Source organism: Chiroxiphia lanceolata, chromosome 3, assembly GCF_009829145.1.
Source record: "Chiroxiphia lanceolata isolate bChiLan1 chromosome 3, bChiLan1.pri, whole genome shotgun sequence".
NCBI lineage: Eukaryota > Metazoa > Chordata > Aves > Passeriformes > Pipridae > Chiroxiphia > Chiroxiphia lanceolata.
This window is the reverse complement of record NC_045639.1, coordinates 62968040-62991345: the sequence shown is the minus strand read 5'-3', so window position 1 is coordinate 62991345 and position 23306 is coordinate 62968040. Positions and strand designations below refer to the sequence as shown.

General features: G+C 39.6%; 1 protein-coding gene across 8 annotated transcripts in view; it reads left to right on the top strand.

Annotated features, from left to right (window-relative positions):
• Positions 1–23306, top strand: part of NCOA7 (nuclear receptor coactivator 7) — a 91134-nt gene that overhangs the window by 9554 nt on the left and 58274 nt on the right. For 7 of the 8 annotated variants that reach the window (XM_032682092.1, XM_032682090.1, XM_032682093.1 and 4 more), the window contains one exon: positions 15464–15595. In XM_032682092.1, the coding sequence (XP_032537983.1) occupies positions 15546–15595 (50 nt within the window). In that variant the 5' untranslated portion in view covers positions 15464–15545. Of the gene's footprint in view, positions 1–1673; positions 1825–15463; positions 15596–23306 lie in introns of all 8 variants that reach the window. The other variant, XM_032682091.1, reaches the window with a different exon arrangement.

Below are 23306 nucleotides of genomic sequence, written 5' to 3'. Positions count from 1 at the left end.
AATCCAGTGTCATCAGCCAAGAAGCAGCAAACTGACAAATTGCTTCCTCATCGTGATCAATAAGCCAAAAAATTCTAAGGCTTTATGGGTGCAGCTCTTGTTTTAGTGAGGTACCCACCTGCTGGTGGAGTTATTGACAGTGGGGATGGCCACCTGCCACACAGTTGGTGCCTTCTCATTTGAGGGAGCTGGGCCTGGGGATCTGTACCCTCATGGAAGGAAATGCAGAAGTCACGCTGCTGCTGCTGTGAGTTTGTCCTGGGGGTTAAGATTGCTTCCCCAAAAAGAGGAAATATAATTCTATGTTTCAATGAAGTCAGCATTAAAAGCACTCACTTAGGTGACCTCCTTTGACTAGGAAGTAAAGCAGGGTAGGAGAAACAAGTCTTTGTTTTTATTCCCTCTCCTCCCTTTTTTTTCTTTTTAAATTCTTATTTCCTTGTCATTTTTCCTTAGCCAGATTTATGAAATGAGGCAGTGACAAAATTCACAGCAGGCTAGAGGTTTTATATTTTCCCCCAAAACATAATGTTTCAGGTTGATATATTAAACATATACATAGGAGTATTCTTTTTCTCCCCCTCCCCCTTTTCTTTGCAAACCCTTCTGACTGTAAGCAGAAATCTGTATGTCTTTGTTCCTGGTCAAAACATCAGGTGGGTATGAGTAGTTCTGCTGCTGCTGGAAGGTGTGTGTTAGGAACAGTTTGCTCAATGTTGGGGTGGGCAGCGCACTGCAATGCTTCATGGGGCTGTAGTTGTGTATCTGCAGTCTTTGCTCTGCTTGCCTGCAAGGGCAGGGTGCAGGCAGGCGTCCTGGAGTCTGTTGGTATTTCCAGTGGGTTGCATTGCACTGCAGAAGGTGGTAGTTAAGTGCTCAGAAGGGTGAGTTACTCCAGGTGCAGTACTTCACTTTTGCACCTGAGCTGCTCCCAGTCTCTAACCAAGCTTGGAGAAACAGTACCAGTATTTCTGCTCAGTACCATATAGCATCCTGGTGACTTGCATGTACTTGAGACTTAATGACTTGTCCTGGAACCACAGTTTATCCTTTAGGAAGACTTCTGGCTTAGACTTGGAACTTTCAATGTATGCAGTACTCATCATGATCTCACTAAGCCTTTCTGATTGTTATTTATCTTAAGAGGTGAGCTGTGCTTTGAGTTGCATGCCTCAAATTCCTTGTGTTGTGTGGTCCAGTGCCCTGTCAGGTAGGTGAAGCTGTTCCCTGCTCTCAGTTTTTCTATGCCCTGAAGTACTCCCAAGGTGTAATTAAGCATTAGGCCTCCTCTTCGATATGCTATGTGTAGATCCCACTGAGGTGCCACTTTTTTCTTTTGTTGCCTTTCTTATGGCTACTCTGTACGTTTTACAGGGTTTTTTTCCAATATCCTTCTTGACATGCAGGCTCTATGACTACCCATCATGTTTAAGTAATGGTAACATCAAACTGATTTACAGGAACAGAAAGCATCCAAGCTGAGCAGGGAAGTTATACCTGTTTATACAGGCAAGATATGTGTTTATCTTTTGGTTATAGTGTCAAATTAGTATTGTTTATGTTTCATTTTTTGTTCACTTAGAGAATTTAAAAGATTTTTATATAATTTCTATAAAGGAACATTTCTTACTGTAGTCTCACTCATTAGTGACTGATTTTAATATCTTCCATAGTGTTTCTGTAGATAGGAGAGCCATTTCCCCAAAGTCTAAGACTCCCCAGGCAAAGAGCTGTCCTGGTGCATCAGTTAGAGGAAATCACAGCTTTGTTTTACAGAAGTTCACAGTGAGAGCTGTTGCTTCCTTGAACTCATCTTAAGAAAAGGTAATTTATTCCCTGACTCATTCTTTCAAGTGAATTTAACCTTTTTTTAACAGTGCTCTCTCTATCTGCTGCTACTCCTGTCTGGTTTTTTTCTGCTTTCTGTCCCACATGCCATCTGTCTTATTTTCTGGTTTGTTTTCCTTTGAAATACTCTAAGGTAATGCAGAGGATAGAAAGAAGTATGAATATTTATGAAGTATCACTGCCACCTTCATTCCGAAGGGAAGAGGTGTGAATGGCTTCCTGCCAGATCAGGTGATGCTGTGATTGCAGAAATACTTGAGTCTGCTTAGGTTGTTACTTTGGAGGAGATGCTACAAGGAACAACTCGGTGTTGTCAGTGGCTTGGCAGTGCTTGGATGCTGTGTCAGTAGTCACTGTGCACAAATGCAGTAGGTAGCATTAGGCTGTTGCTGTAGTTAACTATCTCATGGTCAAGTAATGCTTTAGTCTGGTGGCAAGGGCTTTATTTTACTCAGCTTAAGAAGCAGCATTTCCATAATGCTTTTTAAGTAGCTGTACTGATACCAAAGATCTGGGCACTTCTGTTAAAGCTGGGTTTAATCTGTATGGATTTGGTAGCTGTAGCAATTGTGGCAAAACTTTGTAGGCCAGAGAGTGGCTTGAGTTTTTCCATTATACTTTCTTCGCAGAAGCATTGAAGTGTATAATAATTTTACATATGAAGATTGCTTGCGTGATATTTAGAATATATATTAAAAATAAATTCTTCACTGATATGAGCAATGTTTGACTTTTTGTACTCCCTTTTTTTTCCATCCTGGATCAAACCTTTTTCACTGAAGCTGCTGAAGACTGCCAAAGGTAGGAGATGTGATAACCCATGACATAAAATCCAGGCCATGCCATCTGTCCCAGCTTCAAAAACTGAAGTGCCGGTGTTGTCCACTAGATGTGTGGTGTGAGTCATGACATCATGGTGACAATGGGTGGAGAACCAAGGAGGTAAAACTTTTACTTTGTGTGCTGAAATGTGCCCAGGTATGTGGTGAAAGACTGACTTTGCCTGCTGTGAGCCAGTCACTTGTGCAGATCTGGTCCAGATGATTAACAGCTTTGCAACAGCTGATGAGCATGAAAGTCCCTTTGCCACCCAGATATAGGGGTCAAGTTGCAAGCAGCCTGAGTAGTCATCAGGGCAGTTAAGAGGTGAATCCAGAACCATAAAGGAATGACAAGGGTGGCTCTGTGCTAAGGCTGAGTTCTTCAGTCTTTGTGGTTAGGTATCAGCTGAAGCAATTTAATTTGATTTGCAGGTAATTGTTTCTTTGGTTAGGTATGCCTTGTGGTTGGAATGAATAGAGGGTAGCATCACATCACTGTACAAAGGCTAGGCAAGAACTTCTTGTGACATCTACATTTGTGTCCTGCTATGGTAATACAGGATGGAAAATAAAATCTCCTTTATTGGGCTAGTGCTGATGTGGTTGCTCATCGGGACTTATTTGTTCACTTCTATCAGGAGTTCTAGATTCCTTAAAATAGAGCTCTGCTGCTAACTGATCAGTCAGTGGGCAAATTTTTAAGTGGGTTATTTGTTTTGAAAATTGGATTCTGTTTGTAATGCATCATTTCTGTTAGTATAACTAACACATCGGTTGTCATGAAAAGAGATTAAGGAGATGAAGATTAGTTTTCTTTTCTCCTGCTCTGTTGACACTGTGCACCTGACCCTATTGCGTGAGAAGTAAGTTTCAGTGTTTTGTCAACTGGTTATGTCCTTTTCTGAGCCCTACTCTGGTAGTTCCCAGTCCCAGGCTGAGCCTCGCAGGTAACAAGCAGGTTTAGGGAAAGGGGACTAGAAACTGATCTTGAAACCAAAACGGTACAGCAAGTACAAGAAATCATAAATCTCCTACAGGGAGTTTGGAAAGAGCAAGTAACATGAACCCCAGGAATCAATGAGACCTTATGTATTGGAGGGTTCTCCTGGGCTCCATGGATGGTGAGCTGCGGGAAAAACACTGCATCCAGGAGCATTGTTCCTTGCCCTTCTGCTCAACTCTGGATGCGCTTCAGATTAAGTTTATGAGAAGAGCACAGAAGATGCGTTCCCTTCCTTGTTTTCCTCCTGGGAAGGAAATGTAGACCCAGACCTGGCAGAGCAGAGTGACCCTGCTCCTTGCAGAATGGGACCCTGCTGCTTTAGGAACGAGTCATAATTGAAGAGTGTGGTGGGTAGTGTGTGCAAATGGCAGTGGAAAGCCAAGAAGGTTTGCAAAAGGAAAGGTGGTGGAGCTGAAGGGGGCCCCCTGTAGCAGCAAACCTGATTTTAAGGTCCTTCTGAGGAGACATGTATTTCTTTGTACTTGGTAACTGTCATGTGGACCAGCGTAGGGTTTGGAATGTAAGGGCTTCAAGTTACCAAATTTATTTCTTGGGCAAAATTCTCATCATCCCTTCGTAAATGGTTACAGTCCTTCAAAAGCCTGTCTTCTGACTGTGGGGTTTTTTTTCTGTTAGTTCTTGTTGTTGTTGTTCTGGTTTGGTTTTCTTATAATATCCAAAAACTTTGTAAACAATCAGACTTCCGTGGATGTCAGCTGGAATCAGGACTTCACATTCAGTATGGAGTACAGTCTTCAACTCTTAACTCCTTTGCAGTCAGCATTATATTGCATTTAAAATAAAAAGTGTTACCTTGTACTGTGTTTTGCAACTGTTGTTTAAGTTTTTATTTCTTCTTCATGCCATATACTATTTGTTGTGAGTTCTGTGATGAAAGAGCTGTGGATTATTTTCTCACTGAAAGGCTCTGGCGTGACAACATACTGTGTCATAAACTGGAATTTACATTGTCTGGCCTTGAAACGTATCTTTTTTTCCTGCTTCTTTTCACGTTTTTTTTTTTATTCTTATTTTTCTTTTTTTTTTTATACTTCCCTGAGTCCAGCAAGCAGATAGCTCAGAAAAGCAATTTTGACCTGTGGAAGCTACTCCAGGTGTTACTTGTTCATTAGGTTAGTCCAACCATGGGTTTGAGATTGATGAGTGCATTTTAATCCTAGGTCCTGTAATAATTATTGACAAGAATAGGTAGGTAGGTTAAACAGGTAGGTTTAGGGTTAAACTTGATGACCTTAAAGATCTTTCAACTTAAATGATCCTTGATTCTAGGAATCTAGCTCTGGGGTAATACACTTTCCACAGTTATTTGTCAGATTTTCTGAGTTTGTGATGTTTGTTTTGTATTTTTTTTCCCAGAAAGAAGAAATATCTAGCTTCAGCATCCTGAGTTACTTTGTTGATACTGTCACTGTAAGATGTTCAAATTTTAGTTTCAAAATCAGTCTGTTTTGTTCAACAAGAGCACCTCTATTCAATAAAATGTTTAAAACACATGAGTAAGCTGAAAGTAAAATATATACTGCTACTGTGTTACCAGAAAATTTCTACACTTGTTTTTTATGCAACAGTACTCAATCTTAATTTAAGTGTATCTTTAACTTCTTTGTTGTTTAATGAAGCCCTGAACCATGTCCCTGACTGAACACATCCAAGAGTTGAGCAAATAACAACCAGATTAGATATGCTGAAGAAAGGATATCATATAACTGTTTTGTATGAATCTTTCTGTTGTACTGTCTTTTCTGCATACATAGAAATAGGCTACTAACTTTATTTACTGTAATAATTTTGAACAGACAGCTGTGCATGAATGCTCAGAACACAGAAAAGCAAGAAGAACTTTTCTGTTTCTGGAAACAAAAAAGCAGGTCTTCGAAGAGAGACTCTCTGATTAGTAGGTCAATGTGTCTGTGCTCTGGTGTATAGCGAGGGGAATTCTATTTGAGAGGGGAGTTTTTGCATTGTATATAGTGCAAGGTGGCTCTTGTTGCAAGGCCAGAAACTATGTGTAGTTGTTTACAGGAATCTGGAGATGGAGGAAGGAAAAATGGTAAGATAAAAAAGATTTTAACGATGTTTCAGAAAAGCAAGAAACTAAATCACTTTCTCTTACCTAATGCGTAAAGGAATGTGCAAGGAGGAAGGAAATAATTAGAAACATTGCTGCTCTTACAGGCTTCAGTTTATGCAGCAGGGAGAGAGTTTCATTTACGGTTTATCATTGTAATTTTAATGCACCTAATGGTGCCAACATCAGAGCACCTGTGAAGCTGCATGTGCTGGTGTAGTACAGGGTCACACTCAAGAGACAATAAATGCAATAAATGTTGCAGGTTAAGCAATTGAAAAGGAAACAGTGAAGGTTTCCAGTGTTGATTTTGTACATTACAAATGTACAGGATTTTGTGTTACAAGTAAACTGTTCAATATGTTACTTGATGTACAGAGTATGCAATGTGACACTGTTCAGGTTGCTATGGAAACCTGGCATTTTGGTTCTGTTAACAGTGTTTCAGATAGGAAAACATTTGCATTGCATTACTGTGAGACTCCTTTGTGCCCCCACTCTTCAGCTCCTTTGCTTCTCGGCTGGGAGATAGATGACAGAGAAAAAGGCATGGCGTGGAATTTGCATGAGTCAGGGTCAATTGTAAAAAGGACTGTTGAGCTGAAACTTAAAATTTGTGTCTTTAGTTGCTTTTCTGAAGTAACACAGTATTTAAATATTAATCCTTCACAGTGTAGTGTCATTGGCCTGTTGATGTGAGGTTCTTTTTCTAAGAACCTGAGAATGATGGGTACTTTTTAAAGAAACATTTCCCATAATTTTCACAGCATGATTATGAATATGGCTGGAAATGTGCTTGACCTAAAAAACAGTGACCAGTTCTAGTGCTGATGAGTTTGTTCATATTTTAAATCTTTCTTGTTGCCTTGTCTTACTCTGTAAAGCACTGAGAACATGTTTAACAAGTCTCATTGAGTACAATGGATATATTTGCAAATATAAACCTGACTTTAAGCATTTTGGGACGTAAGCTAATTGTAAGTAGAAGGTGATTTATGGTACCCTGGGATTGATGGTACAGGTATTTGTGCCAAGCATAGAGCCGCATCTTTGTGGCTTAAGTGACTCTTCAATCACCAATCTCTTTTGGCTCTGAGCTTTATTTGCTTTTGGTATCAATGCCTTTCTTGTGCTTGTGAGAAAAGAACTGAGAAGAGAGAGAGCAAGATTGCTGTGAAACTGAGATCATGCATTTATTTGTCTTTCGTAGCCTGTTTCTCATCTCGGGAATGCTGGCTGTAGGTCTCCACAGCACTCATCTTTCCAAGTATGTGGTTGCTAATGCCTCCTGAACAAAGTCACTGCCCAAGCTTTCTCCTGCAGTTCTGCTTTCTGTGGCACAAGTGAGAGTGTGCCTACAGTTCATCCATGTGCAGCAAAGCCCACTGGAAGGGGGCGTGAGCTGGCATGGTAGGATATAAACGGAAGTACAGACACAGAGCCACTTTTGCTGAGTCTTCTGCAAGTCATCTCTGTGGAAATTTTGGGTGAAGTGGTAGCAAGCAGCTGAAGTAAGTGAAAGGGAGGAAGGCGAAGGGCAGTAATACTTGAAACTGACAGCTGCTTGTTGCAGGGACGTATGTTAACAGCCTTAGACAGATGAATGGAAACCCAATTCCTTTGGCTGATCAGGGTCCCCTTTATCACCAAAGGACATTTGCTGTATGTTGTCTGCCATGATGCTGCTGTTTTACCCGTGCAAATCGCACTCGAGGCCTGTGTAAGCTAATTCATAGAAACAACTCTGGTGTGTAGCCAGGCTGCAATATGTGACACTCTGGTTTCAGTGGCCTTTAGCAGCATTCTAACTATGGGGTGTAGGACAGTTCTTCTGGTTGCTCACCTGGCACGGAGGGAGCCCCAAGTGGTTGGCTGAATTTGTTTGCTACCTGACTTGCTCTTGTAACATACCACTGTGTAGGAACGGTGAGGATGGAGTGACTTTCTGTTCACTGCTTCTCTCCCTTTGCTTGGTTCAGAGAGGGGAATCTAAGGAGGACTTGATCGTGTCACTTATAAACCTGGTAGAGAACCTGTAATTCCTTGGGTCTGGGAGTGATGTGGTTATCTTTATGCATGTGTTTTGACCTTGTCAAAACAGATATGCAGGCTTTCTTTGAAATACTAAACAGATCATGAAATTAGAAGTTGTTATGAGCAAGGAACATGATGGTGTCAAGTGACAAATCAGCAAGGTAGTGCTAAGCAGATTGCCTAAATGCTAGTTGATATGTTGAGTGTTTATAATTTTTTTTGGATTGTAGAAAATGGTAAATATTTGGTGTTTTAGTTGAATGCTGGGAAGTGCCTACATAAAAAGTCCTTTGTGTATATGTCTGCATGCTCTAGGGAGAGGTAAGGGAACAGTGATCCATCTTACCTCGCTGGATATGGTAAACTGCATCCTTCTCTAGTTCACAGAATCACAGAGTCATTAAGGTTGCAAAAGACCTCCAAGATCATCAAATCCAACCTTCTACCGAATCCATATTGCAAAGTGCCATGTCTGCTCATTTTTTCAACACTTCAGGGATGGTGATTCTACCACTTTCCTGGGGGGTATGTTCCAATGCTTAACCACTATTCTAGTGAAGAAATATTTCCTAATATACAACCTGCACCTTCACTGGTGCAATTTAAGGCCTTTTCCCTTTGTCATATCACTAGTTCCCTGAAAGAAGAGGCCGACCCCCATCTCTTTTCAGATAGTTGTAGAGGGTAATACTGTGTATACCTCTAGAGTGTGAGCATAAGAAGCCGCAGGATTCAGAGGGCTTGGACTTGATGCTTGATTGAATTGGGGTGGGTTGAAACAGGATAAACAAGAAAATGAAAGTATTAATTGTTTTAAAACATCTGCAACAGTGTTCTTGTTGACCTAAAAATCAAAATCTTCCCAAGTGGCCTGATTTCCAATGGCACTGCACTTTTACATTTGAGATGGCATAGCACTCTCTCTGTTAATAGTTTATGTTCTGTTTTGTAACCAGTTTCTGTCTAGCAACTGCAGCTGAGTTAAACAGTAAAATACATTGTGTTCCTTATGGAAAATACATCTGGTGATGTTCAGCTGCCTGTGAGGGAAGAGTGAATCTGGATGTTTTTGTCTCTTGACAACTTCACTGGTGATGTGGAATTTCTGGTAGGTCTTATGCTTCTCTTTATTCTGTGTTAAATGTGACAGGTTGAGTTAGTGGGTAAAAGTCTCTTCCCAAGCTAGACAGGAGTAATTTGTGTGGAGAGTTCTTTGGAGCTGAATCAAGTTTTGTTATTTGAACTTTGTTCATGTGGACAGACTGTTGCAGATCCAGTTGGGGAGCTGAAGGTGATCTAAACTTAACCTGTTCTTACTTCATTAATAGGGAATGAAAATGCTTGGACCATTAGCTTACTATATCACTGTAGGGGGGATAATAACCTCCTAAACATTGTACTGTATTCCTCAAGAGCAAGAGTATTTGTTTTCTTTGCCTGTCTTATCTCCAGATCTTATCTGTCCTTGAGGGTCCACAGCATGCAAATAGCCATATCGAATCTCTTTTTTTCTCTCCATTTGGTAACACAGGAATTGTGATGCTGTTCTGTGTTTAATATGAGCAAGAAGTCTAGAAATTGCTTCTGCATACAGATTTATTTTCAGTCCCTTAATTGATGCATTTTAATTCTTTTTGGATTTTAAGAGTGTACCCTTGTTACAAGAAATAATGTGACAGGAGTAAATATTAAAGGTTAAAGGCATGAATAAGGGTCATTCACCTAAGCAAGGGTTGAGTCATCAGCCTCAGCTTCCAGTGGAGAGGCTCTCCTAGGTTAGTTTAACACCCTTCAGTTATGTGTAACGAACTGCAACTTCTTTATAGAGCTTATTAATGTTTTAGAAGTAACATTACTATTCACATGGTGATTATAATGTGTCTATATAATTCTATTAAAATAATTCCATATTTGTCTTAAGATAACTTTAGAATAAACAATTATTTTACCAATCCAACTTAATACATTAAGTCTGTGCTGTGTTTTATTTGCTTGTGCTAGGTGCTTTCCTGAAAGCTTCCAATCCCACTTTTTTCTGGGTCATTCTGCCTGAAGAAAAAGACTAAAAGAGTTGTAGCTTACTCTCCTCGTTGCTGGCTGTGCATTTGTGTTAACATTTCATCTTGGGATGCTGTAGTATTTATTCCAAAACTTTTATCTTTACTATTGTGCCAAATAAAATACACTAGCAGAATATAAAAGCAGTAAAACTCAACCTGGTTAGTCCAGTCAGTGAGGCGTTAATGAAATGCTGCAAAGTTGAGCATTTCTCCTGAAGTGTGAATGTGTGTTCACCTTCCTGACTTTAAACATGGGAGGTCTGTTGAAACGAATGCAAGAATCAGTATTGGTGGTTTGGCTTGTGAAGCTTAATCATCTGTATTTATATGACCGAGAAGCAGTGTCTCTTCTTTCATGTTTCTGTTACCTTATGTTTAAAGGTGGTTTGTGTGACAACCTTCTTAGTGTGTGGTTTTACCTATTTGCATCTGCACAGTGCTCTGGCAACTCCTTTGGGCTTATCGGAGCCACAGCTAGCAACCCCCAAGGGTTCAGTTTCAGATCTAATACACTGAAAATTCTTTCTCTATACCTGTGTTATGTTCTACAATTTTGTATTTTTCCAACTTGATAGACATTTTTAATATTGCTTTTGGAGTACTACATACATATCTTTTCTGGTTTTGGTCTTAGTATTGACTTGTTGGTGTAATCCTTGTCATCTGTCATGGTACATCTTTTAGGGTCAGAATTGGCACATGTACCCAGAAGACTTGTTATTGATAAGAAGACAGAGTTGCAGATCTAAGGCAAATAATTAGTAATGCTTCATGTCTGAATATGACCAGTTTTGAATGTTGGTATTACAGCAGGTGATAGTAAGGAAGTGTGCAGTGGTATGAGCAGATGTGGGTGATGTTTGTCTGTAGTCTCACAGACAGAGGTATAATAGAGAAGCAAAAATTTAAAAATTACTATTGTATGGGTTACCATACCAGAGAGCACCAGAACCTGGATCCTCAGAGAGCTGGCTTTTTATTTTCTTTTGTAGATCTGAGCTGTAATTTCTATGAATATGCCCACAGAGCCAAATAAAATGGAGACTGTGCTTTGGTCTTAAAAGTTAGTCGGTTTAAATTCTTAGAAAATAATAACTGTCTCCGTGTCAAAATAGTCTCCTCCCGTGTTCTCATTACTGCTAGTTATTGAGGCTGGCTGGATTAAAGCTAGTGGGAGGATACTTGCACACATTGCTGTTCTGCTTTCATTTGAGCATGTGGAGGTACTTCTGGTAGTTCACTTCCCTTTTTGCGTTGTAGGGAATTACATAATTTTCCTACCTTATGAAAGGTTGAGAGATATTGACTCTACAGGATCATAAAAAATATATCTAGAGAACTGCATGATCTTGAATGCTTTTTTTTCTCTGTATGTCCTTCCAGGACTTGCAGTGGGCACAGATGGTCAGAGACAAGCCATCAAGTCCACTGAGTATTCTAAAAATAATCAGATACTCCATTAGCTTCTGCATTGCTAGTGCTGTTGGATGTACTCTTGTTCATGTGCATGGTTTTGCAAAGTAATGCCCACAGTTGGGGGATTGTTGATGCTTTAGAGCCAGCAAACAGGATTTCTGGGTGCTTACCCATGAGTGCAGCAAGCAGGGTTTTTTGTTGTCTCATGAAAATGTAAACTACTTAAACTCCAAGTAGCAGGTACATTATTCTTCATGCCTGAGCAGGGAGGGAGAAGGAAGAAAAAATAATTTTGAAAAATTGATAAATTTATCATCCTTTAAAGGGTGCTCTAGTCACATACTTAGTTATTTTTAATGTTCCCCTCAAAAATACAGTTCTCATTCCCTTTGTTTATCCTCACACTTAGAGCATCTGCTACTGCTGCTTTGAATGTATCAGTACAGGAGGCTGCTGTCCTGCAGAGCCAGGTGGCAGGATGGGCAGCAGGACCTGGAAGCAGCATTTCTGGAGATCTTGGGAGGGTGGTAGCAGTTGAAGTGGTGTGGGTATCCATGGTCAGGAGCTCAGTCTGTTCCCTGGATTTTAACTTTAAAATTTCTGTTCTTTTTTTATGGCGTTGCTGGAGCATTCCCACTCTCATTACAAACTCTCAGTAGCATCCCCAGAACTCCCTGGTGGCAAAACTAAATAGACGAAGCAAATATCCAAAAATGAGCAAATATAAATGAAAATATCCAGAACAACAGGACCAACATTGAAAAGGACAGTATATTTTTATGCATTTTGTACTTTTCTTCATATAGTTATCAGGTGCTGACATTGGTTAAATTTGGAGAGTGGCAAATTTTTAACTGGATCCTTCCTTAAATGCATTGTTTGGTCGTTAGGAATATCTTTCCTCTTGAAAATGCCAAATTAAAAGAATTAGCATTGCTGTAGACATGTAATATAAGCTTTTCACTGTTTCAGTTTCAGAGTAGAAAGAGTTAAACTCAGCCTGAAATTTCTATAAAATCAGCTTTGTCATCATTTGAGTTTGCACTGAACTCATGATACGTAAGTTGTCTGTCTCTGGGCATATAAATATCCCCCAAATATGTACATTTTTAACAGTCTGTCTGATTCAGTCTTCATCTCTACCAGAAAGGAGCTGCCAGGAAACCAAGATTCATTTTAATCATATAGCATTAATAACATTTTAAGCAGTTAATATTAATAAAGATTACTTGGTCTTTCTTTCTTGGGAGATATCAAAGGGCGGGTGGGGGGAAGTGTGGAGTAGGTTTGCATTTTTTGGTATAATCTTAACACGTCAGTGACAATCTAAAAGGAATTGTGGCTTTTGTACTGTTACTGCTTAAACAACTAAAAAATGAAAAGGACCTTTCAGAAATACTAAATACTGGTTTTCTGTAGCAATTACTGCAGGTTGCACTTCCTAGCTTTCAGGCTTTTTTTTTTTTCTCTCTTAAAGCCAACTAGTACATGAAAATTCCCAACAAAAAAAGTAAACTCAGAACTTACGAAGTCAGCATTCCTGATCAGTTTGCTTTTCCTAGTACTGCATTTTCAAAGTATAATTTTCAGACTTAAATATACCTTTCTAGAGCAACACCTTTGTTTCTTCTAGGGAGATGAGCTAAGTAAGTTTTAAGTCAACAGAGTGGGATCTGATGTTAAATTATTTTATTGTAAAAATTTTCTATAATTGGATATTATGTTCCTGTATATTTTTATTAGTGAAAGAAAAAATCAAATTCTCCTGAATGCCTTTGCTGCTTCTGGTCTTTGGATAGCATTCCGATTTTCTGAATGCCCATCTGTTATGATTATAATTATTAATTTTTTTTAAAGTTCTTGATTTATTCCCCCTCACTGTGTGAAAGGACTTGGATCTGCATTTAGCTGATGTGAGAGGAACAGGCTCCATACTTGGCCTTGTCATTGCAAGCTTTGTTTAGTGTTGATGAAAGCAAACCGCAAACCTTACACATACCTTGCTGGTTTAGTGTTGGTACCTCCTGCATCATCTGTGGTTAGGTCCAGGCTTAAGCCCTACCTCCTCTCTCTTTCTTCATGCCCCTTTTTGCTGAAGCAGCCAGGGGCTTCTCTGGCACTGGGCCAGACAGGGATGTGGGCAGGCAGGGGCATCTCCTGGCTCCCTGGGCAGTAGTCCCATCGGGGCAGGGCTGTTATTCCCCTAGGTGGGATTGGTAGATCATGGGAGAGGAAGAGAATGAATGGAAAGAGCATGCCACTGACTCTTGCACTGGATGAGGCACTGAGGAGAGATCTCTCTTCCCTTTGTTCATCCCAGCTGACCATGTTGCAGTGAGGTGAAGGGCTCTCCCCGCTTCCCTCTTCTCATTTCCATGGGTTCCACTGTCCTTGTGGTCATGGGTTTAATACTATCTCAATGCTTTGTGGTTATTTGATAGTTCTTGGTGTCAACATGAGACTCAGCTGTGGCCTGAGTGCCCTCATGCCTCAACACAGTGTAGTGAAGGCCAAGGGGAAAGAGTAGTTCCTTTTTCCTTGAACTCTTTTTGTAATTTGGTACATAGGTTGTAGTTGTATGCTTTGAAAGACTTTTTGTACTTCTAACTGCAGTGATAAGAAAGCCACCAGTTCTGATCCTCTGAAGATCTAAGGACCTGCCCCAACAGGGAAGATAAAGATGCATTAAAATTCTCAGGAAGTATGTGGTATCTTCATACAGACTGAACATCTAAGCAGGCCAATTTGTTTTGATGCTGCTGTTATGCTATTGTCGTGTAGGTTTCTGTGTCCAGCTGAAGATTGCATCTTGTAGAGATAAAATAGTATTCTCTTTATAAAGCCAAAGTTGTCTTAGACATTTGCCTTTAAAGAGTGCCCATTACTGTAAGACTCTACCTGATGTGTAAAGATCAGAGAGACTAGAGTCCTTTTGATGTGCTGGATATATTCAAACATAATGAGTAAGAAAAACTGCATTTTGAAGCAATAGACTTCAGTTGCTGTGGACTGATCGTCTATAAATAAGGAGGGAAAATTGTGGCAAGTACTTCTGATAGAATCTAGCATGGTATGTTCTTGGGTTTTTCAAGTAGATTAGTCTGTCTTTGCTACGTTATCTATTTTGTTGACAACTGGTAGTTTGTAGCTTATGATCTTTTAATGCAGGGAAAAATAGGTCCTCTGATTAGGTCCCAGAGGAATTTTTCTTCTTTTGCTATGATTTATGTGGCTTCCATTTCTTTGTTATGCAGCCCATTAAACTAAAATGTTTAGGAGTAACTTCTGGTTTGAGCTTAATCTGAAATATCGATAATGAGCTCTAAAGTTAACTTATTTTGTGCATGTGCACAAGCAACTGAGATGGGTTAACATGTATTTAAGAGGGAAAGAGGATAAAAAAATTTGGCAGGATCTTGGACAGGAGTAGATGTGGCAAATTTTTAATTGCAGTAATTATAAAGCAGTTTGAAAATTTCCAGCTCCTGGTTTCCCAGTGTCTTAGTATGGCATTCTGCCAAGAGGTGGTGATGTTCATGTCTAAAGCCAGTGTTACTAGTCTCTTTTTTTAATTATTTATTTAATTTCTGAGATAACCTAGATAATCTTCCCTAGTCTTGCCTATCTCAAGGTGACTGCATTTCATCTGGAGAGCTGGAGGTCCATCTTGTTTCTCCCTTATACTTGTTTGAACTTTTGTATTGGTGACAACAGTCAAACCTCTGTAAAGAATGTAGGTCACTCTTTCTTCCTTTACACTGTTTTAAAACTTCTTGATTTCTCACTGTTTTACAGATTTTTTATAAAGTGCGTGTCTTACTGGTTTTACTGTGTGTACTGTACATTTCCAAAGCTTCTCTTGGTCTTCTGTCTATGAAACACGTGAGACTTTGAAGATGTTTTGGTAGAAACGTGCCAAGTAGTTTAATCTTTCCAGAGTTTTAGAACTTGGTGCAGCTCTTTGGGTTACCTGCTTTGCAGTATCTCTTTTTTGCTGATGGGGAAACTGGCCTGAGTGCATTTATTTGGTTTTGTCTCATTGTATACTAAACGGGTATTGCATGGCAAACACTGGTTAAAGTTTTACTTCGCTTTGTCACTGGGTCAGTTTTATTTCCACGACCTGTTGGGTTTTGTAGGTGTTGTTGACATGTTGATTTATGAACTTCCGGTTTTTAAATGTTATATACAGGAGACGCTGCCTGGATATGAGGTACTGAGGGGAGAAAGAGCATCGTGCTTGGCTGCTCACCTTGCCCATTTGAGTCTGAATTATGGAGACCAAGGAAGAGAAGAAAGAACGGCGACAAGGCTATTTTGCTCGGTAAGGTTATGGGGTTTATTTCAGTGTTGATTAAAATATGGAATTCATTATTCTGCCTTTTTCACAAGTATGATTTTTCAGATATGTATAAAAATGAAACCTGCTGCAGTATGTATCCAAGAAATGCTATCCCTGCTGTGTCCTCAGTGTTGGAGTGGTGATTTTTTCTTTTGGGTAGCGGAGAGAATTATAATTGTAATTTGTGACACTAAACTGTTCTTGGGTACTCGATTGCAAATTGCCCTGCATCTGAGCTTCCAACATCCAGTTCTTGGAGAGTGTTTAGAAAACAAGCATATCTAAAATATAAACATGTCTAAACCTAAAGTTTATCTAAGTAGTATTATCTCATACTATAAGACCAACTCAGAAAGGGTAAGCTGTCTAGACTGTATCATCTCTTGGTGACCAGTGACAGGACCTGAGGGAATGGCCTGAGGTTTCGTTAGGTTTAGGTTGGATATTAAAAAAAGATTCTTTACCCAGAGGGTGGTTGGGCACTGGAACAGGCTCCCCAGGGAAGTGGTCACAGCACCAAGCCTGGCAGAGTTCAAGAAGCATTTGGACAATACTCTTTGGGCACATGGTGTGACTCTTGGGGATGGTCCTGTGTAGGGACCGATGATCCCTGTGACTCCCTTCCAACTTGGCATATTCTGTGATTTTGTGACCTTTATAAATGAAAACAATATTTTTTCAGTCAATTATTTTTATCATTTGGAATTTACAGTTGGTGACTTCTAAGAAATAAATGATGTTGCTTTCCTAGTACCTTTTGTTTGTTAAGTTATCAAGTCTCAATCATCTTGACCTCTGATGTACAAGAAGAACCAAAGCTCGCTTATTCTTGGGGGGGTAGGAAATAAGTATAAAAAACATCTTTGTCTCCAGGATGTTTTCTCTACTGTTGAAGAGGAGAATCGTATACTCTCTTCACTCAGTACTAAGTGACTGTTATCAAAGCTGCACTAAACCAGTAGCCGTAGTGCATTACAGACATCTAGAGACATGTCTGTCCCACTTAGAAGTAGTAGCGTGGGGAAAAGTTGCTACTTTATTGCTATTCAGATGGTATGCAGTGGTGGCTGAAGATCTGTGGTCAAGTTTCATCTCTTAATGCCTTGTGACTGGCTTTCCATCGGTAGAAATGCAATTATGTTGATGTTTGACAGAATGGAATGTTGTGGTTTGGGATTCTGAGAAGGGGAAATTGACAGTGGCACCTGTAGCAGAGGATGCATGGGGAAGGATAAAGCAGAAGTAGCTAAAGGGATTGTACTAAGGAACAATTAACTTTGTGTTAAGGAAGACTCAGGCTTTGAGACAGATGTCTGAGTAAGATGCTTTACTATTGAGGATGTTATGAGTTCTTTCTAAGTGCTGTCTGCTAAACAAATGGAAAGCCCTGAGAGGCTTTCAGGAAAGTCCTTGACATGGTGTTTAATCTGTTGTGCAGCTTTTCTCTGTCCTCTTGTGGCTGTTTTCTTTGAAAAATTCACAGGGGCGGTGTGTCTTGTATGGGCATAGGACATTGAGCAAGGGTCAAAAGGATCTGAAATCAGTTCTTAGTTCTAGCACTTAACTGCTGTGTAAGTTTGAGGAGGTCACCTGTCTCTTTCCCTCCCAGCTTCCATTTTTTTTCCTCTCTGTAAGTTGCAGGCCCTTAAGTGAAGTCCCCACTCGAAGCAAACCCATGCATGATTTCTACAAGAATGTTCTTGCAGACCCTCAAGTCATGTTTTAATAGAAGCTAAAGTATGTCAGTAGGTGGTATGCCCAGCCAGCATCCCAAAGCGGCTGACTTACCAATCAGAAGGCACCTTTCAGCCTTCAGACTAGTGTAATTCTTGTGCCTCCTGGACAGCTTTTTGTAGGAGTGTTGCTCCGTGTCTGAGTGGTTACTCTAGCAATTGTTGGAAAGGTTAGCTTGAGAATGCCAAAATACTGTGTGCTGGCAAACCAGCTCCTGAACTGCAAGAGAGGAAGCAAGATGAACATGAAATTTTCTACATCTTTTCCCCCAAGATTTAGTGTTGTAAATAAGCTTGTTTACACATTTATCCTTTAAAGTATTTGAAAGTTCTCTGTAGAAGAGAGCCACACAGCCATTTTATCTTTCCTCTATGGATAGTCATGGTCTGAGAACCTCAGTTTTCCCAGGTCTTTTCCTCTCTCTCTGGCAAGTGATGCTGAAATAAAACCCTCTCCATCCATTTTTACTTCTTACCAAATGCTCCTTTTTTGTCTTGTGGTAAAGGGCTTATTTTTTGCCTTGGTTGGCAAGAAATGAAAAAGTACCTTTTCAAACAAAATAGAAATGTCTACAAAAATTTTAAAGAGCAATTTAGACTCCTTATGTAGATAAGATGTTATAGCTCGTGGGAGTTTAACAGGCAAGAAGTAAAAGAGTAACATGCAAGCATAAATTTCTCTTATGCAATAGGTCCTTATTTAAGACTGTTACTCCTACTTAAAGACTATTCTGTGTAGTTAAGTTTTCTTGCCTAATTTTACAAACCTTGTTTTTAGGCTCTTCTGTTGTCACTGGCTCCCAAGTGGACCAATACCCGTGCTGGTATCCAGCAAGTCCAAAAATAAATGGCACAGTGTAATACAGATGTACAGTGGCACATCTATGTCTGTTGGGTCCCTGACTCTGCTGTGACGTTTGGTCCTTTTATTGTGATTATGTGCCCTTGAGCCCAGGTACAACTTGCTATTTTCCTCTATGTGTGCATCTTCTCTCTCACCTTACAGAATGGAGAGCCTCTCTGTTTTCCCTTGCCCATTGCATAGGGTCAAGTTCTTAGGCAATGCACCTCATAAATTATTAGCTATTAAAATTTTAACTTCATTTAAAAAGAAATTACCAAAATGAGTGATGTGTGTCCCATGGAAAGAATTGGTAGTCTAGAAGACTGAATGTACAGCTTGAAATTGGAATTGGTTTGCATGTGCTATTGTGTGATACTGGATGTGTTTGGACAAGAAGTTGAAGGAGATGAGAAATCATAATGGAAGAGTTTGAATAGTTTTCTGAAAGAATGATGAAAGGGGCTCTTTTAGTTTCAGGTTTTCTGTGTATCTTAACTTCCATCACAGTGAGTTACTCGGCATTTTCCATGCTGTGTACGACCTGTGTCAAGTAGCTGTGTACTACTGTCTTAGCAGTGAAAACAACTAAGTATACTTTATTTGAAAAAATGTTGCTTTTCAACAAGTTGACCAAAATGCTTACATTAATTTTATTAATTGTTATATCTCCAACTTGTGGTGACCTTAATCTGAAGAATGCTATGTGCAGGTGAACTGTAAGAACAATACTTACATTGAATGATTTCTTAGTGGTTTCCAGGGGAATTATGAATCTTAGTTTTCAGTCTCTTTTTTTCGGTCATCACCGAGAGCCAGATTTCTGAAGTCAAAGAAGAAGTGAAAGTATTAGGGAAAATGTTCTCACTGGGATTTGGGTGCTTTTGTATTTATTACATTTACATTGGTCTTATTACCATCATTCTTTTGAAAAAACTACATCAGTGCTCCAAAGCCCATCTCAGTAGGCAGGCACTCCCTTTAGTTCGAGATTGCTAATACTTTGTCAGAACCTGAAGCCTGTTGTACAACCTATTATTCACCTCATGTTTCCTTATGATGTGAATATCTAAGGGAAATAAAGAAATTCACAGCATGTTGTAATTTAATTTAAATTCTTGGCTTAGATGCTACCTAAATCTGCATTCAGACAGATGAAGACATACATTAAAACCAAGATTTACAAGCAAATATATGAGTGTTTACTGCAGTTGTTATTTAGTTGTTTCCAGGCTCTAATTTACAGCTTTCCCCCCTCTTTCTAATTATTTTTAATGCCTAAAAATAACTAAAACAAACCATACAACAAATGGTATACAGATTTTCAATCACAGTAGTTGTTTACGACCTAACCTTAGCTTTCCCTTTAAACATTCACAACAATTCCAACAATAGGAATCATTGATACATAGTTACTGAGTTGTAAACAGCTAGAGAGTGGAAAGCTTATATCATATTGTTACGGCCTTTCCTGGGTCCTTACAGCTGTTGGAGGCAGGATGTTGGCTTGCAGAGACCCTGGGTCTGACATGCTATGGTCACTCCTTTGGTCAGTTGTTTGTGTACTGCAAACTAACAAGTTTGTAAGCATCTCATTTGGAATTTTTCTGTCTTCTATTTTATTCTCATGTTGAGTATTTGTACCCTGTGGCTATTAAGACATAGGAAGATCGTGAAATAAGAAAAATGCAGCAAGCACAGAGGGAATGTGTGGAAAGAAGAAATCATTGATGTCTAGGACAAAGGAAAACACAATATAGGGGATATATAGATAAGGGATATATACACAAACACCCTTTCTTGAGGGCATCTCCTATGCATGAGACTTTGTCATAAGTTGTTCTGTTAAGTGCTTTCCTTGTTGGCCAGACTCATTATATCCATGCAAGGAGCTTCAAAAGTTTGGTGCTCCTCAGTTCATTATTTCTCCAGCAGTTGCCTCCTTGCAATTGTTCTTACTCTGCTGAGCCAAAGTGTTGGTGTTTATTCAGGTTTCCTGTAGCACCCGTAATTTATTTTTTGCTTTTAGAAGGAAAAGTTTCCACACATTGTTTTTAAAACAAACCATCATGGAGGTTTATCTTGGGTGTGAAGAATAGTCAAGCCAAGATCCTGGAGATGCTTAAATATTTTTAAATGACTGTAGGAAATAATACATCATTTCGGTTCATCTGTATAATGGAAATAACTCTGCTTCCAGACGTATAAACATTACCTCATAATCCTGTTACTAACACTAAATAACAATATTGCATTTTACTCACATTGTTTCAGTCAATAACTTGTATGCTTGAGGCATTTTATTTTGTAGGAAAAGATGAATATATCCCTACTTCAAATTTATGGGGTGCAATGTTTATTATTTGCTCTGTTATTTAGGAGTATATGTTAGGGATAGGTGATTTGCGATGTTGGATAAAATGTTTTCTGAAACATACAGTATTGTGATTTATCTTCCAGTTACTTAAAATGGAAGGGTTTCAATGTTTTTAGCAGACTTTCTGCCTGCTGCTGGGTAGGTTAGTGTTTTAGCTGTCCTTTGCAATTGCCGTAGTTTAAGACATTGAAAAATGTCTCAAATTTCACAGACAGCAGCACTAGGACCTTTTGAGTAGAACTTTGCGAGGTTGGTTAGGTCCTTCAGATGCTTAAGAGACAGCTGCTATTCATTGCTTACAAACTTACTGTTTTATATCTATCTATATATAGATATGTATATATATAAAAGTTTTATCATAGTTGTAAACCTGGAGAATGAGAGTTGGGAGGGAAACTGAACCTACTTTTTCTGAAGAGTGTTGCAGTGCCTGGGAAGAGTATGTTGAACAATTGTTTATCTTGGGAACTGTTTCCTCATCTCACATTGTGTTGCACAGTTGCTTACTGGATTCTGACGTTTTTATATTAGCAGTCTTTTAATTCTGTGGTGCAGATTGGGAGTCAGCAGAACATGGATTACTGTTTTCTATTTAGTCTTTGAATCACAGAATTATTCCCAACGTGAGTGCTTCCTCTGGGAAACATAAACAAGATAGTGGTTTCTGTAGTCACGGTTCTTTTCATTGCTTTCATCCTCAAGAGTAGCCAAGTTATTTAGGATTGAAGAAGACTTCAGTTACTGATAACAGAGTTAGTGAAAGTATTTAATGGGGCCCTGAGGCCCAGTGTTCTTCAAAATTTTCCAGTACTGGAAATGCTGTTAATGGAGATAAAAACCTTGCATAAGAAGGGAAGAGTGGTTAATCTCCTCACCCATTCACTTTCCCCCTACATGTGAAGTGAGACTTGGGTAACAGTGTGAGCTCTGTATGAAGAACCTTTTTTTAGGAGGGAGAAGAAAGGCGGAGTTTTGCGATGTTATTGATTTCTTTGAGTGCTATATCACAGACTATGCAGAGAAAAGAGTTTATTTAATCTTCAAACATGTGGTGTCACACCAGTAATTTCAGAATTTTTCACCTTGCAAGATTCTTATAAGACTGGATTGTTGGGCAGAGGCCTAACAATGACCTTAAATTTGCTTTTCCCAAAGGGACCTTTGGGTGTCTCTTATCAGCCTTTAGAAAGAAACTTATTTAGCCTCATTTTTAGAACATAGTTACACCATAGGCTTTTTGATGTAGATGTCTGTGCAGTTTTGGTAAGAGTTGCTATTAAGATAGTTGCAATGTATTTTGTCTTCCTCTGCTTCCCTTCCCCACGAATGCCGGGCATGCGGGGTGTGCTGGACGTTCCTGGTGGGCTGTGCCATTTACCTTTTCACTCATGGAGAGATTTAAAGACATATCTTAAAGGTTATAAAATTTGGAGCCTTCACAAGATGGCTTTCTGGATAGATGAGATACAGACTTCTTGCTGTATCTGATATAATTACCTTTTTAAATTGCACTGTTTCTGTAGCATCTGCAAGTATGGTGTTGTCCCTTCAGCTTCCCAGACATGTCTTCTCTTCTGCTCTTAGATGCTTTATGTACTTACTGCATAAAATTTTGCTTAATCCCAGTGAACTCTTTTAAAATTAAGTCTAACTTAAATGCTGGTGGAAATTAGCATTACTAATTGGCAGATGTGTGTTCTACAATCAGTTTTTAAAGCAGTGTTGCATAAGATGCTACTGTGAAACAGGTGATCCAACTCAGCCTTCTGATTTTACCATGTCTCTTACGCATGACAGCTGCATCACTGAGTTACTACGGCATGAAGGCACCTTCCAGAAGCAGCCACCTAAAGAGATGCCTAATGGTACTGACTTTTTAGTGGTGCTCATGCTTGGAGAAATCTCAGCTGTCTTACCTCTTTGTGGCAGCAGTCCTAGTCAGCTCTCCTGTGCTTTGTACCACATGGTAGTAGGGAATAGGGTGTATAGTATTTTGAGAAGAAGAGTTAGCATTGTGACATATGTTAAGAGTTTACTGGGTTGAAGAAAACACGGGTTGATAAGAAGCCAGATATGCCTGTTCAGGGAAGGTGCCAGTGTTTCTGGCCCACAAATTAAATTGCCTGCCTTTGTATCTGCTGCCCCTTATTCAAGGCTGTTGCCCGTTTGGTTCTGGAATGTGCCGTGCTACATTGTATTGTTGGTTTGGCTGGTGGGATGGTCTATTCTGGTAATAGTGCTGCGTGTTTAAAGGGAAAGGTATGAATAATACCTGCAGGAATGTGCTTTTGGAAAGAGGCAGGTTTTCCCCCTCTGTCAGAGAGATTATAGAGCATTATATAGCTAACTAAGGGAATTTTGTCTGGGTGCACTGGGTGCCTGTTTGCTTGCAGTGTATCTGAACTATTTAACTGCATGTTCTGAAGTTTCTGCTGCGTGCCTGTGCACATTGGGGTCCCAGCTCCTACCTCCCCAAGGGACTGAAGTTTTTTCCTATGCTCTGGGACTTTGAACAGGGTAAGAGGCTGTGTGGATATTCCTGATGGCCTTAGGTTCCCCGTGGTGCTAAGGTGGTAAACTCTCATGCCCTCAGCGTTAATCCAGCTTCCAGACTGTATTTTGAAGGGATTTCTACCCACCCCACTCTGCTCCTGCCAATCGGATTATGGGGAGGTGAGTTACAAGCGTAGATTTGCGGTGGGTTTTTTTTGTCCTACTCAGTAGTCTGGATAGGGAGCATTT